Source organism: Lepus europaeus, chromosome 20 (assembly GCF_033115175.1).
Source record: "Lepus europaeus isolate LE1 chromosome 20, mLepTim1.pri, whole genome shotgun sequence".
Taxonomy (NCBI): domain Eukaryota; kingdom Metazoa; phylum Chordata; class Mammalia; order Lagomorpha; family Leporidae; genus Lepus; species Lepus europaeus.
Genome location: NC_084846.1, coordinates 3,772,592 through 3,791,700, shown reverse-complemented (window position 1 = coordinate 3,791,700; position 19,109 = coordinate 3,772,592). Strand labels below are relative to the sequence as shown.

General features: G+C 44.9%; 2 protein-coding genes across 2 annotated transcripts in view; one reads left to right on the top strand and one right to left on the bottom strand.

The window, feature by feature from the left end:
• Window positions 1-17,408, bottom strand: part of LOC133750021 (vomeronasal type-2 receptor 26-like) — a 30,801-nt gene extending 13,393 nt beyond the window's left edge. Inside the window, exons 1-2 of the mRNA XM_062179408.1 lie at window positions 17,328-17,408; window positions 16,714-16,953 (exon numbers count right to left, since the gene is read on the bottom strand). Coding sequence (XP_062035392.1) covers window positions 16,714-16,953; window positions 17,328-17,408 — 321 coding nt within the window. The remainder of the gene's footprint in view (window positions 1-16,713; window positions 16,954-17,327) is intronic.
• A 1,180-nt stretch (window positions 17,409-18,588) lies between these two features.
• On the top strand, window positions 18,589-19,109 carry LOC133749187 (calmodulin-1-like). The gene has a single exon (XM_062178392.1). It carries the CDS (start codon window positions 18,589-18,591, stop codon window positions 19,036-19,038), a length of 450 nt encoding a protein of 149 aa, XP_062034376.1. The 3' UTR covers window positions 19,039-19,109.

Below are 19,109 nucleotides of genomic sequence, written 5' to 3'. Positions count from 1 at the left end.
AATTGATGCAATCATCTGTGGTGTAGGTGCATTGATTCATGTGTTTGAATATTGAGCTTTATAGATTGCCATTTCAATATGTTAAATTCATGAAATATGTTAATGCATTTTCTAAAATGCAGTCTTTGATTCAAGGTTAATACATTTATTCTCAAGGTTCATACAATTTTGTATTATTATTACATACAGAATTTGAAACTTTATTTTTTTTACCTAAAAATAGTCAAATTTTGTTCTATTCAATGAATGGTTGATTCCAAAAGATTTTTATTTCAGAAACAGAGCTTACTTGTTATACACTAAGTAGACCCATCAAAAAATATGCCACTGAAGACGGTTCCATACTTACTTTTACTTATTTTAATGGAAATTAGGAGCATTAAATTGAAATGTTTCTGCTGAAATCAATAGAGTGAATACAAAATGTCCATTTCTTACTCTCTGCAGTAGTGGAGATCAAGCAGAAAATGGAAATGGAGGTTGTGAAAGGCAAAAGAACAGAAGGAACTCCAGCCCTCTCTTATCTGCATTCCTGCAACTTCTGTATATTTATTTTTTTAGAATTCTCAAGTGCAGTTAAACACTCACAGATAAAGCACAAGCACAATCTGATAGTCCGAAGCACAGTTGACACATAACTCAATGTGGCACTTACCAATTAACTGCCATCTTATCCATTGGCCTGGATAAAAAAGAAAACCGGATCATGTCTGATTCTGGTTCCATAAAGTAAAGGGGGAAAAACCCACCCAGTACCAGGTCTCCACCTCTGTAGACACTTGGTCTCATGGAATTATAACAGTTCCTGGGAGGTATGTCCTGTGAACTGCATGAAAAATTCAGGAGTACATTGACAAAAATCACTGAAAACCACATCTCAAGTCAACCAACCATAAAATTAAAGGCCCAAATCTCTGTTGATATTAGGAGAAAATGGTCTGGATTATTTCTTTTCTCTCAGCTCCCTGCAGGGAGAATAGAGCTCTGTGTAGGGCACAGCTGATTCCAGTATAGCTATATGCACTAAACCTGTAGACAGTGTGTGCTAGTCTATTGAGTCACACAGGGACCCAACTGAAATCACAAGGAAGACATTTCAAAGGGAGTCACAGGGCTGAGGCCTTGACTTAATGTCCCTGTGATCAGATCAGCTCTGGTTTCTATATATTTCCATTGCTTCATTTCTGTCCCAATCAGGAACTCATAGCATCACCCCACCCTGAGGCTATGTACCTGCTACTCTCCAGTAAGGGGAAAAACTGCTTTGGAAAAACATGCTTTGGACTCTCATTCCTCCCTAGGGCATTGCTGGGACAGAGCTCTGTAAACCTTCATGCACATGGGCCAAGAGTTGTTAGGTCAGTCTAGCATTTTTATGGATTTGGCAATTGTAGAAATAATTAGTGTTGGAATTTTAAAAAATACTCAGTTTCATCATGTCAAATAATTATTTATCAAGAAGGTGAAAGGTCTTATTCACCACTCATGACCCTGTATGTACCCCAGGAAATCTCTTCATAGCTGTGCCTAATATCTCTCTCAGGCCTGTAGTACTTTAATGGAAAAACAGTCTTCATGAATTGCAAATAAGTATATCCAGAGAAGGGCATTAGTTCATTCCTACACTTATACATGATCTGATGTAATCTAATTATGGTCACTATACTTCAAAATACAGTAAAGTTTTGCACCATATATAATTAAGCCATTAAGAATTATTTATATATATATGAATATATATATAGCAGCTGTGTTGTGTGTGGTTGTGCATGCTTCTTTTATCTTAAATTGCTTCTAACCCATGTATTAGCTTTGTTCCTAATATTCTCTCAGCTGCTGATAGAAAGCTGCACAATTGAAAGACATTTGCTGATGACATGTGTGAGGAACATCATATTTTATGCATACATGTGAAATAAGAATTGAATGCATACTTAAAATTTAACACATTATCTCCTCTCTCTCCCTCTGTTTAGAATTCTTCTCATGGAACGAAACCTCCTTCAATGCAGAAGGCCTTTCTAGCTGTCTGCATGGATGACCAACCCTTGGTCATGTGCACTTTTGGCAGGGAAACTCCCTGATTGCTCGGCGCCGTCCTCGTCCAGCAAGAGACAGAGACCGAACACTTTGCACGGGGTTCCTTTATTGCTCGGCAAGCAGGAGATCCAGCTTCGATCTCTTCTGGGCAGGAACTTCCCTTACACCCGCGTAGCAAGGGTTTATATGCACAATACACGTCACAAATCAGGTGATAGGCTAGAAGCGCGGGGATAGGACAATCTCGTGGCAAGGCGGGAAGGAGCGAGCTAGAGCGGGAAATCTAAGGCGGGAAGGAGCGAGCAAGAGCGGGAACTCCCTGAGATGAGGAAGAACCCGGAAGCAGGGAGTCGGCGCCATCTTAGGGGCACGGTTCCTCCGGTCTGGTTCCCTACATCTCCCTCCTTTTGTTTTTGCACAAATCACATCCCCGACGGCCCTGGCTCATGAGGGCCGGGAGAATATTTACTAGGCAGAGAGTAGAGGTGCATACCCAGCGTGCTTGTGATCCGTTAGTTACGGAACTTCAAGGGCCTGGCCACAACCCCTGATGTCTCCGTTAGGGATCAGTTTTTATTCCCTTTTGCTGGGGCAGGCTGGGAATTGAACCTGCATGCATATGCATATGCTCTCCCAGGACCCCCGGAACCCCCGGGTGGACTCCTGCTGCAGTACCTTTGGTCTCGCATACCCAGTTTTCGCTCCCCGTCAGGGATGGGTGATACAGCCCAATGAATGAGAGGGGGAACAAGACAACTCGAGGAAGGTGTGTGCCTGATGGAGGCATTGTCCATATGTGAGGCGTGAGTAGGGATGGGGGGACGAGGGTTTTAATCGCTGGTATGGACCCGGTCATAAGTCATGCGAGCCAGCATGGCATATGCATCCGGATCACGGTGATGGAGAGCAGCATACGCTGCCGCGCGGAACTGATGTCTGACGCTCTCCAACTTGTTGTTGATGAAGGAGCTCACCCAGCGAAGTACACAGGGACGTCTCGTTGTTTTGTTGCAATTTGTCGTCCTGTGAGAGCGTGGTAATCTCGGTTATCTCGGGGGAGATGTCGTCCGTAGGTGATAGAGGTGTATCTTGTGGCGGCGGGGCTGTTTTTCTGACCAATCTTTCCGGTATCCAGAGAGGTTCTCTTCCAGATTCCTGTGGAAAGACACAGACCGCGCCTCGGTTCCAGCATAATACCGGATCCGGGCCGTACCACTTTCCCGTGAGGACATCTTTCCAACGGACATAGCCTCGTGAAGATGGCTCCTTTAACATGTGTCTCTCAGCGGGGGACATAGAATGATCTGTCAAATTCAAAAAGTTTATAGTAAACAGTGCAAGGGAGAGGCGCATTCGAGGGGTTTTGCCCGTGGCAATTCCCTCCTTTTGTTTTAAGAGAAAAGCCTTGAGGGTTCGATGAGCCCTTTCAATTATGGCCTGTCCCTGAGGGTTATAAGGGATTCCAGTTTTATGTTGTACCTGCATACGGGTGCAGAAATCTTGGAATGATTTACTTGTGTATGCAGGACCATTATCTGTTTTTAAAGTTTTTGGTTTGCCCCAGGCTGCCCATGCAGCAAGGCAGTGATTAATGACATGGGTGGTACGCTCACCCGTCTCCAGAGAAGCAAAAATTACTTGGGAACAGGTGTCAACTGACACATGAACATACTTTAAGGTCCCAAACTCGGATATGTGGGTGACATCCATCTGCCAGATATGTCCTGGTAGTAATCCTCGGGGATTAACCCCCACCGAAGGCACAGGGGTTAAAGTAGGGCATGCGGCACAATGGCGAACAATATCGCGAGCGGCAGCACGAGAAAGACCGAATTTGGCGGCAAGGGTTTTTGCGTTTACATGGAACTCTGAATGAAACTGGATAGCCTGCTCTTCTGGGGAAGAAAATTGGAGTATCCAAATGGGGCGTGTGGCTTGATCAGCTATAGCATTGCCTGTGGTCATGGGTCCAGGTAAGGAAGAATGAGCTCTAATATGAGTAATAAAGAAAGGAGCAGACCGATTCCAAATAGATTTTTGCAGGGTGAGGAAAACTGTCGCTACGGAGGATGAAGAATTGACTAGTCCTGCGGCCTCAAGGATAGACACAGAATTAACCACATAGCGTGAATCAGACACAATATTGACAGGTCCGGGGAAATCAGAGAAGACTTGGTTAACTATAAGAAGTTCAGTTACCTGGGGGGAGTTAGTAGCGAATTGGAATGTTTTTGGCACAGATCCTGAAACAACATATGCACCGACTCCTGTTTTAGAACCGTCGGTATACACTACTGGGGCTCCCTGTAAGGGCTTTTGGGATGTGGACTTTGGAAAAATAACTGGGTGAGACTGAACAAAGGTTAGCAAAGGATCAGAGGGTGTTCTGTTTGTAATAGTTGCGGAAGTGGAGCAGACTAAAACCGCCCAAGCATCAGTACAAGCGATTAGCACACGTACCTGTTCCATGGAATAGGGGACAACAATGGTGGATGGTTCGCGTCCAAAATGTTGGATAGCCCTCTGAATGGCTAGGAGAGTTATCTCCGCCACTGCCACGGGATAGTAACTAATAGATCTAGTAGATGACATTGAGGGATGGATCCAGAGGAGAGGCCCATCCTGCCATAGGACCGCGGTGGGCTGTTTAAGGGTGTCGAGGACCCAAAGAGTAAGGTCTCCCGCAGGGTCCCAACGTTTTAGGGCGGCTTTACTAAGGGCATCGTTGACAATTGACAGTGCTTGTTTGGCCTCAGAGGTGAAGGTTCGGGGGGAAGCAAGATCCGGGTCTCCTTTAAGTATATTAAAGAGGGGCTGCAATGCAGCATTAGGAATGTTAAGGTAGGGCCTAATCCAATTGATATCCCCTAAAAGTTTTTGTAAGTCATTTAGAGTGGAGATAGCATTGATTTTTATTTGAATTTTTTGAGGTCTAATTTGAGTAGGGGCGACTATAGCCCCAAGATAAGAAACTACAGACGACAATTGCACCTTATTAGGTGCAATATGCAGCCCTGCCCCTTCCAGCACTTGTTGGAGTGTACTGTATAAGGCCAGGAGCCTCTCTGCTGTGGGGGCTGCACACAGTAGGTCGTCCATATAATGTAGGCACCTGCAGTCGGAATATCGGTCTCTAAGAGGTTTTAGTACTTGGGCTACATAGACTTGACACATGGTGGGGCTATTAGTCATACCCTGAGGCAAGACTGTCCACTCCCAACGCTTGTCCGGTTGTTCCTGGTTCTGGGTGGGGACAGTAAAAGCAAAACGTGGGGTATCCTTTTTGTCCAATGGAATGGAAAAGAAACAATCCTTAAGATCTATTACAATAACAGGCCATTGGTTGGGAAGTGCCGAAAGCAGAGGAAGACCACGTTGCACAGGGCCCATAGGCTGCATCTGTGCGTTGACTGCCCTAAGATCATGTAAGAGTCTCCATTGACCTAATTTTTTGCGGATGGCAAAAATAGGCGTATTCCATGGAGAGGTGGATGGGATCAAATGGCCAGCGTTGACCTGCTCCAAGACCAGAGTGTTGACTGCCTCCAGTTTCTCCTGAGATAGGGGCCACTGTGGAACCCAGACGGGTACGTCCGTTAGCCACGAGATGGGTAAAGGCTCCACTGGTTTAGGAGGCGAAACAGTGACCCCTAGGAAAAACCCAGGCCAACTTTACTTGGTCTTTGTTTTGGTTCAATGGGGGAAGGGTGGCCCTGGAGCTGGACACCGAGTCCCTTGCCTGGGACGTAACCCATATTTTGTAGCATAGATCGTACTGCAGGGGAAGTGGTGACCAAAGCAACATCCATTTCTGCCAGGACGTCTCTCCCCCAAAGGGAAATGGGTAGAGGTAAAATGAATGGAGAAAACTGTCCTCTATGACCCTCGCTATCCTGCCATGACAACAAGGCTGCACTGATTTTTGGGAAATGAGCAAAACCAAGTCCTTGCAAGGTTTGTTCCGCCACATTTGTAGGCCATGTACTAGGCCAGTCCTTTGTTGCTATAATGGATTTGTCGGCTCCTGTGTCTAAAAGTCCCTTAATGTCCTTGCCATTAATCTGCAACACTAAAGTGGGACGTTCATTTAAAAGCATATGTAAGCCGGTAAAATTAATGCCAGAGGACCCAAAGTTACCAGCGCCGCGAACGTGGTTTTTAGCTGGGATTAAAGAGTGAAGACTGGGCAGTAATAACATTTGTGCGATACGGTCTCCAGGATTGATTACTAAAGGTCCCTGAGGGGCCTGAACCATGATCTTTACTTTACCAGTGAAATCAGAGTCAACTACCCCGGGGATCACAGCTAGCCCTCGGAGGGCGGCGGAGGACCGACCCAACACTAATCCAACCGAATCCGGGGGCAGAGGACCGGAGCAGTCGCTCTCCACTAATTGTACCCCCATCTCCGGAGTTAAGAGGAGAGGGGAGGTGGCGCGGAGGTCCAGGCCTGCGGACCCGTGAGTGGCACGGGCTGAGGGTGCACTGGGTGTAGCGCAGACACGGGAGGTGGAACCTGAGAGTAGATTTGATTTTGGGGGCTCCTCGCTGGGTTGGGGAGCCCCCTCTGGCCGTTTTTTGGCCCCTGGGCGCTACCTGTAAGTGGGTTGCCATCGATATCGAAAGCAGAACGGCATACCTCTGCCCTATGAGGGCCCTTGCGGCAACGGCGACAAGGCTCTATGCCTGAAGGCTGTGCCGTGGAATACCCATGGCTGAGATTGGGGCAATCGCGTTTTCTGTGACCCGGTTGATGACATTGGAAGCAAAGTCCTGAAGATATGGGGGGTCGGGTCGATTTAGATTTTGGACTGTTTTCTTTGACTTTTGCCAGCATCGCAGCTAGGCCCGCATTAGTAAGTGGCCCACCGGTATCTCTGCAGTATTTTAACCAGGAGTCCAGAGATTTATGTCTATATTGTCGAAGAATGTTTTTGCACTCTTTATTAGCCTGCTCAAAAATAATTTGTTTGACCAGTGGCTGAACGTCAACCTCGGAAGGGAAAATACGCGACGCAGCCTCAAGTATGCGAGCGACAAAATCAGCGAAGGGTTCGGCCGTGCCCTGAACGATCTTGGTGAGGTGGCTAGCTGAGTCACTTGGATTGGACGCCTGCCTCCACGCACGTTGGGCACAGTTGGAAATTTGCCTGTATACTTGTCTAGGGAATTGGGTCTGGTCAGCCTGATAAGGTCCACGCCCTAAAAGCATATCAGCATTCCACGTAGGGTGGCCGTCCTCAGCATTTTCATCTGCCTGGTCATGACAGCACTCTGTATTCATAGATTGCCACAAAAGAAAGCCGCCTGGACTTAAACAGGCCCGAGCCAATTGGGTCCAGTCGCTAGGTGTTAAAATGGACTGGCCGACTGATTCAAGGAGTGACAATGTGAATGGGGCTGTGGGTCCATAGTCATGGACCGCAGCCTTAAGTTGTTTTAATACTGTCATGTCCAATGGTTCGTGCCGGGCCTCTCGCGTGCCCAAAGCCAAAACAGGGTAAGCCTGAGCGGGGGCAGCGGGAGCGCCAGTTCGCAACTGTTTCCAGGCTTGTTGATGAAACTGTCTGCCTGAAAAAGGTGGCACATTTGGGACGTTTAATGGCCATGGCGGCACGGGTGTTAGATGGGGCTGAGGCACGCCTACATGACCGCCAGTAGGAGGCGCTGCGTCTTTAATCTGATGGGCGGGCACGACATCGATAGGAGGAGCCGTAGGCACTAGAGGGCGTAAACAGGCATCTTTTAACTTTTGCCGCAGCTGCGCATACGTAGGAGGCGGGGATTTAGGATCGCCGTCCCCTTCCCCCTCAGACTCAGAGGAGGCGGAGCCACATTCGGAGCCTGAGGCCAGTGAGGAAGTCTGGCATCCCGTGTCCTTAAATTGTATGAGGTCCCGGGCGCCGTCCGAGCTCTGAGAACGAACTTCCTCGAGAGCCTCGCGAACCGCCGTAAGAGTCGGGCGGTCCGCTCCCACCGACCTCTCCTCTTGGAGGCACGCCCGCAGTAGTTCCCATAAGGGGAGAACAACGGGGTCGATATCGGGTTCCTGGGGATCGTTAACTGTGCGCCGGAGATCCTTTCCTAATTTCTCCCAAGACTCAAGAGTTATTTGGCCCTCGTGGGTGAGCCACGGCGCAAAGAAATCAACACTTCCAAGGAACCTGACAAGTGTGGTCTTAGAAACCTTAATCCCTTTGCTACGCAATAATGCTTTTAACGGATTAAGCAACATTGAATGGCTAGATGAATTTCCCATTTTCAGTTTAAAGCGGGAAGACACGTCCGCTATCTTATTTTCAGTTTAAAGCGGGGGAACAAGTCTGCTATTCTTTCAGTTTAAAGCGGGGAAACAAGTCTGCTATTCTTTCAGTTTAAAGCGGGGAAACAAGTCTGCTATTCTTTCAGTTTAAAGCGGGGAAACACGTCCGCTATCTTAGGGTGCGTCCACCCTCCAACCACGAGATATACCTCACTCGCGGGGCCCAGACGGTAAGACTGACCTCGCTTACCTTCTACTTACCGGGCAACGTAGAGGAAGCTCCCCGTACGGGCCACCAGCTGCTCGGCGCCGTCCTCGTCCAGCAAGAGACAGAGACCGAACACTTTGCACGGGGTTCCTTTATTGCTCGGCAAGCAGGAGATCCAGCTTCGATCTCTTCTGGGCAGGAACTTCCCTTACACCCGCGTAGCAAGGGTTTATATGCACAATACACGTCACAAATCAGGTGATAGGCTAGAAGCGCGGGGATAGGACAATCTCGTGGCAAGGCGGGAAGGAGCGAGCTAGAGCGGGAAATCTAAGGCGGGAAGGAGCGAGCAAGAGCGGGAACTCCCTGAGATGAGGAAGAACCCGGAAGCAGGGAGTCGGCGCCATCTTAGGGGCACGGTTCCTCCGGTCTGGTTCCCTACACCTGATTTTAACCAACAACCAAAGACCTAGAGGAAAATCCACACACTATGGATATCATGGTGTGCCATACGGTGCTGTGATCATAGGAGGATTCGTCATCCCCAGCACTGTTTGTAAGTGGGCTTTTTCTTGGAAGTTGCTGAAGCCATAGGACAGGCATAATTGGAAAGAGAGAGAGCCATCAAATGAGAAGTGGGAGGTGGATATGTACTCAGCAGTCCTCATTTTTCCTCAACCTCCCTATCCTCAATGTTTCTTTTTGGTAGAAATTAGTTTTTTGTTTTTTGATTTTTGTGGCCACCATGTCATAGGTTCAAATGATGGGAAATTTTTTTCCATGAACCCTTCCAACAAAATGGGAATTTTCTTAACACAATCAAGATAGGTGTATGATGTATTTCAAGGTAGGCTAGGGTATGGACTCTTTGCAACACATCCCAAAGATTTGGTTATATCTTTATGGAAGCTAAGCCTAGTTCTTCAATAACATATGCAAAACATGGGTTTACAGGTCCCTATGATTTTTGTGTAGGTCACACATATAGTTGTAGATTTATTTTAAAATTCTATGTAAGAACAATAAATGAAATTCAAGCTCAATTTTGGTTCAACAAATACAAGTCTATCCATAGACTTTTCAGAAGTAAAAAAAGAAATTAGATGGTGTAATAAGCTCTGAGATTTTTTACATATGCATATTTGCCTTTTTCCTGGACTTTAATCTCTTCAACTAATTTAATCTGTATGTCCCATGAGTTACTATATCTATTCTACATGTAAGTGATGGATTCAGATAATGTAGAATAATATCCAGACAAATCTGTGTTGCTGTGGATTCATTCTAAGAGGAGTGCTGTGGGGGCAAGAGGGGCAGAGTCACCACACAGACACCAGGAGTTGGGTGAAAGCAGGCCAGAGGTGAGCAGCCTGCAGACTCATTTATTTCAGTTGGCACAGCAGCTTATATAGCCAAGGCAGCCAATCCGGTCAAGGGGTGGTTTATGCCCTAGCCAATCACAGCCTGTTGCCAGAGAGGCTCCATTGCCAGGTGGGTTCTGAAGCCATTCCTGAGTAACTGACACTGACTTGCCAGTGGCCATCTTGGCATGGCCTTCTTATTCCACATTTCCCCCTTTTTGTTTATTTTTGAGCAATGAGAGACATGATTCTTGGCCATACCATTGATGACCCTTTCCATGTGGTCTCCCTAGGTGGCTGTGCCTCTCTTAGGTTGGTCCCCAGGGGATCTTACCCATCATTGACTAACCAGCCCTCAAAATGGAGAACACAGGAGTGCGTGCTCAGATGGGGGTAGGAATAAGGAACAATGGTAATCAGGAATGGCATGACTGCACACAGGCTGTGGGCTGTTTGAGTGGCTGATCTGAGCTAAGTGGGGTATAAAGCAGTAGCAGATGTGGCTGTGGGCAGTTTCTCAGGGTAGGATGATAGAGCAGCAGCTTTACAATCAGTACCAGGTGCATCTGCTAACAAGGCAGATTCTCAATTGCTCAGCTGGTTCTGGTTGACTATCAGTTGCAGGCTTGATGTTTTTGCTGGTACCCAAAAGGGCTGTCCCTCATTCTCTGGAAAGACACAAGCATATCCTCGGCCCTTTGTTGGCAGAGGGTGTGGTCCCTTCCATTCTCCAGTCAGTGAGTCTTTCCACCTAACCGTAGGATCTGGGGTCTGGGATGGAGAGGATCCCCAGTGTTTTTAAGCTGGGATGACCCCTTGGGAATCAAAATAATCAAAAGTAAGAAAATTGGGCATGTTGTGAGGGCTAGTGGAAGGCTCTATGTGTCCCTTTTCCAATTGTTCCTGTACCAATTCTCTAAGGATGCCAAGTTTGGATTGTAATATTGGCCACTGCACTACCTAGATGTTTCCTGTTTTGTTTTGTTTTGTTTTTTCTCATTCAATGGGGTTTGGGCCTGGGTTTTGTATGAGGTGAGCAGTGGATTCTATGGGGGTGAATCTTACTTGTAGGCTCTCCATCAAAGCTGTTAGCTCATGGAGATTTGTGATCCATAGTAAGGACCACTTGCATTTGTGAGAGAACATCGCTCCCCCATAAGGTCATGGAAACCTCAGCAATTAGTGGAAAGATGGTTCCCATATCTCCACTGTCATCTCACCAAGTTACAGGCGTGATGACCTGATCAGCCAATTTTAACCCTCCAATGCCTTGGAGGTTGGGCCCAGGGAATTGTCTTCCAATGCTGCATTTTCCTTGCGTTCCTAGCTTTTAAGACAGTGGAATCCACCCCTATATCAATTAAACCCAAAAAGGCAATGTCATCAAAGTATAGGGTCAATTTTGGCCTCAGATTGGAGATGGGCATCGACCAGTTAATGGTGGTGAGACTCCCTCTTATCTGCTGGGCAGAAGGTTGCCCCAATGGGAGTTTAAAGGCTTGGTCTTGCAGTATCTTTCCCAATGAAAGCCTTTTTAAAATCTGGAACACAGTGTTTTGGGCTTGCCCTGTCAGTATTTGGGCAGTTTTGCTGTAGATGTCCTGTTTCCTGACATCCCCAAACAAATTTGAGGATAATTAGACTTCCTTGTGTCCAGTATGTTAATGGACACAGTCAGGGATTATATGGGTGTATCAGCAGGGTTTACCTCCTTTGTAGCTACTATCCAATGAAGAAAGGTCTTCATTATAGACAGGGGCAATTGCAACTTTTGCCTCTTTGGTAGCACCTTCCCAAGCTAGTTGTTTGACCAAGTTGTCTTGATCAGGACCAAGTGGTAATCTTTTCTGCACTGCCTCCAAGACTCTGGTGAGGAAATCGGGGAACAATTTTCCTGGGCCTTGTACTAGGTTTCTAAAGAGCTGACTATAATTAGGAAGATTTATAGTTTATGGCTCGAAGTGCCAAATCTCTAACCTGATCAAAATAGGCAACTACTCCAATGCGGGCCTGTTCAAGAGGATATATGTAGGTGCCATGTCCTGTAAGCATATCAAAGGTTACTGCAATTCCATAGGCAGCATTATTCCTTGCCACAGTTACAGCCTCTTCCTTATAGGAGGCTTTCCGCTGTAAGAACTGTGGTCTCAACAAACATGCTTTGAGCAGTGTAACCCAGTCAAAATGAGTTTGAAGGTTCACTGCCCATTGTGTGAACACCTGTCCAAAATAGGGAGAGTTGGGACCTGACTCTTAAGAAGGCTTTTTTAGCATAGTAAGGTCATTCACTATCATTAGAATCCAGGCCCTGAATTCTGTGTCTGTTCCTAAATTAACAACAGACATGCAGGTGGGATGGAGTCTAGCAGATGCCCTGAGAGCCTGGGGTGCCTGGGAATTGCCACAAATGTGGGGATCCTCACTGGGTGCAGATGGGATGACCTCACATGGGTTATTGCCTTGAGGTCATCTAAGTTCATCCCATGGGTATTTGGGGAGTGGATGACTAAGCATTGCTGTGTTGTCTGCTGTCATGTCATTTTCACTGTCAGAGATCTCTCCCCAAGTTATCAACTGTTGCCTGTGTGGCAGATGTCTGGAGTGACAGGCTCTTATAACTCACAGATTCATTATGTTTGGTAATCTGTGTGGGTTTCTGACAGGGGGTACCTTTCCCATGTTTGAGCACTTAAGAGTGGCATGCCATGCCAACTCTAGACAAAGGAAAGAAACCCACAGCACTTCTGCCAAAAAAAAAACAATTCCTAGCACCTCAGTGGCTGATGGCATTATGCAGGGGTTCCCTATATTAGACGAACAGACAGTGGTGTATCAGATCATATGTATGTCCTGTGCTTAGTGGGCGACTTCCATGAATCATTAGGTCAAGCCCATCTGCCCAAATGGTGTCTCCGGAGTGTCAACACTCTCCAGTGAGTGAAGAAGACTTGGTTCCAAATTTGGGGATGAGCAGTCCCTTATATGAATTTGCCGGATGGATTCACAGCTGAATTCTACCAGACATTTAAAGAAGAAATAACTCCAATTCTTCTTAAACTATTCAGAAAAATTGAAAAAGAGTGAATCCTCCCAAATAATTTCTATGAAGCCAGCATCACCTTAATCCCTAAACCCAAAAAAGATGCAGCATTGAAAGCAAATTACAGACAAATATCCCTGATGAACATAGATGCAAAAATCCTTGATAAAATTCTGGCCAATAGAATGCAACAACTCATCAGAAAGATCATCCACCCAGACCAAGTGGGATTTATCCCTGGTATGCAGGGATGGTTCAATGGTCGCAAAACAATCAACATGATACACCACATTAACAAACTGCAGAAGAAAAAACATGATTCTCTCAATAGACTCAGAGAAAGCATATCATAAAATACAACACCCTTTCATGATGAAAACTGTAAGCAAATTGGTTATAAAAGGAACATTCCTCAATACAATCAAAGCAATATATGAAAAACCCACGGCCAACATCCTATTGAATGGGTAAAAGTTGGAAGCATTTCCGCTGAGATCTGGTACCAGACAGGGATGCCCACTCTCACCACTGCTCTTCAATATAGTTCTGGAAGTCTTAGCCAGAGCCATCAGGCAAGAAAAAGAAATTAAAGGGATACAAATTGGGAAGGAAGAACTCAAAATATCCCTCTTTGCAGATGATATGATTCTTTATTTAGGGGAACCAGAGAACTCCACTAAGAGACTATTGGAACTCATCGAAGAGTTTGGCAAAGTAGCAGGATATAAAATCAATGCACAAAAGTCAACAGCCTTTGTATACACAGGCAATGCCACAGCTGAGGAAGAACTTCTAAGATCAATCCCATTCACAATAGCTACAAAAACAAATACCTTGGAATAAACTTAACCAAGGATGGTAAAGATCTCTATGATGAGAATTACAAAATCTTAAGGAAAGAAATAGAAGAGGATACCAAAAAATGGAGAAATATTCCATGGTCATGGATTGGAAGAATCAACATCATCAAAATGTCCATTCTCCCAAAAGCAATTTACAGATTCAATGCAATACAAATCAAAATACCAAAGGCATTCTTCTCAGATCTGGAAAAAATGATGCTGAAATTCATATGGAGGCACAGGAGACCTCAAATAGCTAAAGCAATCTTGTACAACAAAAACAAAGCTGGAGGAATCACAATACCAGATTTCAAGACATACTACAGGGCAGTTATAGTCAAAACAGCATGGTACTGGTACAGAAACAGATGGAAAGACCAATGGAAAAGAATAGAAACACCAGAAATCAATCCAAACATCCACAGCCAACTTACATTTGATCAAGGATCCAAAACCAATCCCTGAAGCAAGGACAGTCTCTTCAATAAATGGTTCTGGGAAAATTGGATTTTCGTGTGCAGAAGCATGAAACAAGACCCCTACCTTACACCTTACACAAAAATCCACTCAACATGGATTAAAGATATAAATCTACAACCCAACATCTTCAAATTAAGAGAACATCGAAGAAAACCTCCAAGATATGGGCACAGGCAAAGATTTCTTAGAAAAGACCCCAGAAGCACAGGCAGTCAAAGCCAGAATTAACAATTGGGATAACATCAAACTGAGAGTTTCTGTACTGCAAAAGAAACAGTCAGGCAAGTGAAGAGGCAACTGACAGAATGGGAAAAATATTTGCAAATTATGCAACTGACAAAGTATTAAAAACCAGAACCTTCAAAGAGATCAAAAACTCCACAACAACAAAACAAACAACCCACTTAAGGGATGGACCAAGGATCTCAATAGACATTTTTCAAAAGAGGAAATCCAAATGGCCAACAGACACATGAAAATATGTTCAGGATCACTAGCAGTCAGGGAACTGCAAATCAAAACTACAATGAGGTTTCACCTCACCCCGGTGAGAATGGCTCACATTCAGAAATCTACCAACAACAGATGCTGGCAAGGATGTGGGGGAAAAGGCACACTAACCCACTGTTGTGGGAATGCAAACTGGTAAACACACTATGGAAGTCAGTTTGGAGAATCCTCAGATACCTGAATATAACCCTACCACATGACCCATCCATCCCACTCCTTGGAATTTGCCCAAAGGAAATAAAACTGGCAAATAAAAGGGCTGTCTGAACCTCAATGTTTATTGTAGCACAATTCCCAACAACTAAGACATGAAATCAACCTAAATGCCCATCAACAGAAGACTGGATAAAGAAATTATTGGATTTGTACTCTATAGAATACTATACAGCAGTGAAAAAGGAAATCGGGTTATTTGCAACAAAATGGAAGAATCTGAAAAACATCATGCTGAGTGAAATAAGCCAGCGCCAAAGTGACAAATATCATATATTCTCCCTGTTCTGTGACAACTAATTAAGCACCTAACAGTAAAACTGTAGAAGTGAAACAGATACTATGAGAAACAATGAGTTGATCAGCCCTTGTCCTGACTGTCAAGGAACAACTTACTATTCTATTCCTTTTAGTATTTTTGACTCTACTTAATACCATTGATTGAACTCTTTAATTAACACACAATTATTCTTAGGTATTTAAATTTAACTGAAAAGTGATCCATGTTAAATATAAGACTGGGAATAAGAGAGGGAATAGATGTATAGTTTGCACATGCTCACTTGGACTTACCCCTAATGGTAGAGCTAGAAACGTACTAGGGATTCCAACTGAATCCCATCAAGGTGGCATGTACCAATGTGATCAGTTTAAGTTCATAATTGATCACATTCATAGGATTAAGTGTCAAAGGGATCACATAAACAAGACCAGTGTCTGCTAATAACTGATAGATTAAAAAGAGAGAGTGATCCAACATGGGAAGCAGGATACACAGCAGACATAAAATGGCAGATTCCTAAATAGCACTCTGGCCTCAGACTCAGCCTTTAAGACATTCAGGTCAGGCTAAAAAGCCCATGAGAGTTTCTCAGGCATAGAAAGCCAAGACACTATGTCAAAAAATGACCTAAATAAAAGATCGCTATGAGTGAGTTCTCAGCAAAAAGAATGGACCATCAAAGAAGGAGGTACCTTTCTCTGATGAGAGGAGAGAACTTCCACTTTGAATATGAAGTGGGTCTACTTTAAGAACTCAGGAAATGCAAAATACAGACCCTGGTAGGTAGCTTGATTGCATTATGCAATTGGTTCCTGACACATTCTTGGGAGATTTGAATTGAGTGCTAGACGCCTATGCTTCACCACATGCAGTCAGGAGCAGCAGTATGGTGGGTATTTTGTAACTATACCAGTGAAGGGGTTTGCATTCTCTGCCCCTCTTGTTATTTATTCTGTCAAATGCACACTAAGATTTAAATCTCTTAGTTTCACAGGGAAGTGAACAGAAAGCCCATGGAGGGATCTTCTGAATGTGAGAAAGTCAGCATTGGGCATAGAGAGAGGGTAAAATCTCATTTAACTGTAAAACAACCTCAAACACTCCTTGACGATCTTTGGGACTGTCATGGTTCTCAGTGCATTCCAAATGGAAAATACAGGACAAGGTTTTTATATCCCCACATCTAACATTGCGTCATCCTAGGATATGTCTGTGCTGTATTTCCTATCAATAGTCAGCAATTAACATTCTCAGCAGGTGGGAATGGATACATTGGCCCTAGACAGGGATCTGGGCTGAGGCTCTCATAATCCAGGGCTCATTCCCTTTCTCACAGTCTAAGGAATTCCCCAGAATATGTTTCAAATCATGGTGATATATACGCAGTTGGCTTCCACACATGACCCTTGCCTCAAATTGGGCAGATCTGGCAGGATATGCAAGCATTTCAATCCAGAATTCACAACCCATTTACCTGTGGGGTTTTGTACAGCTCCAACATCGTTCCAATTTCAGCCGAAAATGCTGACGTGGTTCCAGCAATGATGGCAACTGTCTTGCCTTGTGTCTGGCAGGTGTAGTTAGGGATGAGATGATGCTTCCCCGTCAGCCAGTGCAGAGTGCTCCTCAGGGTGAACTGACCACTGGTAACGGAATTGTAGAGCTGGAAACCCAGGGTCAGGTTGGGGAGGAGCTGGGGGTCCTTATTGATCTCCTGGATGGCAAAACGGAAGGCCAGCACATATTGGTAGTTCTTCCACAGCTGCCTAAAGAGAGGGGCAGCATCAGGGAGCAGGGAGACACCATGGAAATCAGAGCAACAACACAGCCATGCCCTGAGGCAGCAATGGTCAGACTCAGGCTGCCACTCAGTGGTGCCTCAGCTCTGACACATGCCGGAGGAGTGAGTGAGGTTCCAAGGGCTCTAGAAGATCGTGGTTTGATCCTCAGACTCTTCTGAAGCAAACTGTGTCCATGATCACACTCACCTTCCCAAGCCCTTCAGGAAATCCTTGATGTGCCCCAACATGGGATTTCACTTCTGCTTAAGGATGGAACCCAAGAGGTAAGCATCTCTGTTTTCAGTACCTTCTGAAATAGTTGGGCAACATCTAACTTGTCAGTTATCCAAGCATTCAGGACCATCTCTAAGCTATTCACCAAAGCCATTTTCATGAGCCTTTTCTGTAATTTACCATATAATATACCAACACTCACAGAAGAAATTTTATTCAAGTGTATGTGCCTTGAAAATAAGCATTTCATTCAGAACATCAAATTGTCAGAATGCTTACAACATTCACTTTATTTTTATTCACTGTTTTCTTCACACACTGAATTCCATTTTATCTATTTATCTATCTATCTATATGTTACTGAAGTCTGTTTAATTCTTATATTTACTTATTTGAATTGCAAATTAAGAGTATTAATTGAAATGTCTCTTGCTTTTAATCATTTTACTTAAATGCAATTAATTTTCCTATGAAGGCCTTTTTTTTCCTGCTGGGTTACTTACAGCACTTGTTGTCAGCTGCAAGCTGGCAAGTTTACTTCTTTTTTCCCGTAATAGATGACTTCCGGGTATTAAGTTCTAGACCATGTACAAAGTTGATAAGAATCCTGCAGAGATCACAAGCATCAATGGTAGTGTGTACTCATGACTGACATCTCACTCAAAACTCAAATCTTTACAGTGTTCTTAACTCATCTTTCAAGTGTCTACAATAAACTGCAGTCATAATAAAAAAGATATCTCCAAACTATTTCTGTGATTCTCATAACCTTGAAAAACATTTAGAATATAAAAAATGATTTTCATTAGATTCTACTTAGTGTTCTTGATGCTGTCATTTCAAAAGACATGGTACTTAAAGCGGTCTCTAATAGTGATTAGATGGATACATGTTTTGAAATGTGGCCCTGTTTCATTAAAAAAAAATAAGGGTACAAAAGTGCTTGTGTGTGAAATATTTTTTAGACTTGGAAAATTTTTAAAAATTTGATGATAAAGCAAGATTGATTCTACAGCCTGGAACCTGGAGGCAGAACAAGATCTATCATTGCTTCAATGGTCAATTTTGCTGACTATTTAAGTTATAGATAACACCAGTGATAATTTATATCTAGAAGATTGAAAAGCATATATTCTTGGCAGTGGCGCTGGGCGGCTCGTGGACGCGGCGCCGTTACTCGCAGTCGGGCGGCGGCGCAGGTGGCGGCGGCGGCGGCACACTCAGCGCCTCAGCAGCGGCGGCAGCAGCAGCAGCGGAGGCCCCTTCGCCGTCACAGCCCCCGCGCAGGTGCAGCCAGCCTCGCTGCCTCCGATGGTGCTCCCTTCGCCCGGGCCATGGCTGATCAGCTGACCGAAGAACCGATTGCTGAATTCGAGGCAGCTTTCTCCCTATTCCATAAAGATGGTGATGGCACCATCACAACGAAGGCACTTGGAACTGTCACGCGGTCCCTGGGTCAGAACCCGACAGAGGCGGAGCTGCAGGACATGATCAACGAAGTGGACGCCGACGGCAATGGCACCACTGACTTCCCAGAATTTCTGACTATGATGGCTAGGAAAATGAAGGACACGGCTAGTGAAGAGGAGATCCGCGAAGCATTCCGAGTCTTTGACAAGGATGGGAACGGTTATATCAGCGCGGCGGAACTGCGCCACGTCATGACAAACTTGGGGGAGAAGCTCACAGATGAAGAAGTAGATGAAATGATCAGAGACGCAGATATTGACGGAGACGGACAAGTCAACTACGAAGAATTCGTACAGATGATGACCGCAAAATGAAGACCTGCTTTCAGCTCCTGTTCCCCCTCTAGAAGAATCAAATTGAATCTTTTACTCACCTCTTGCAAAAA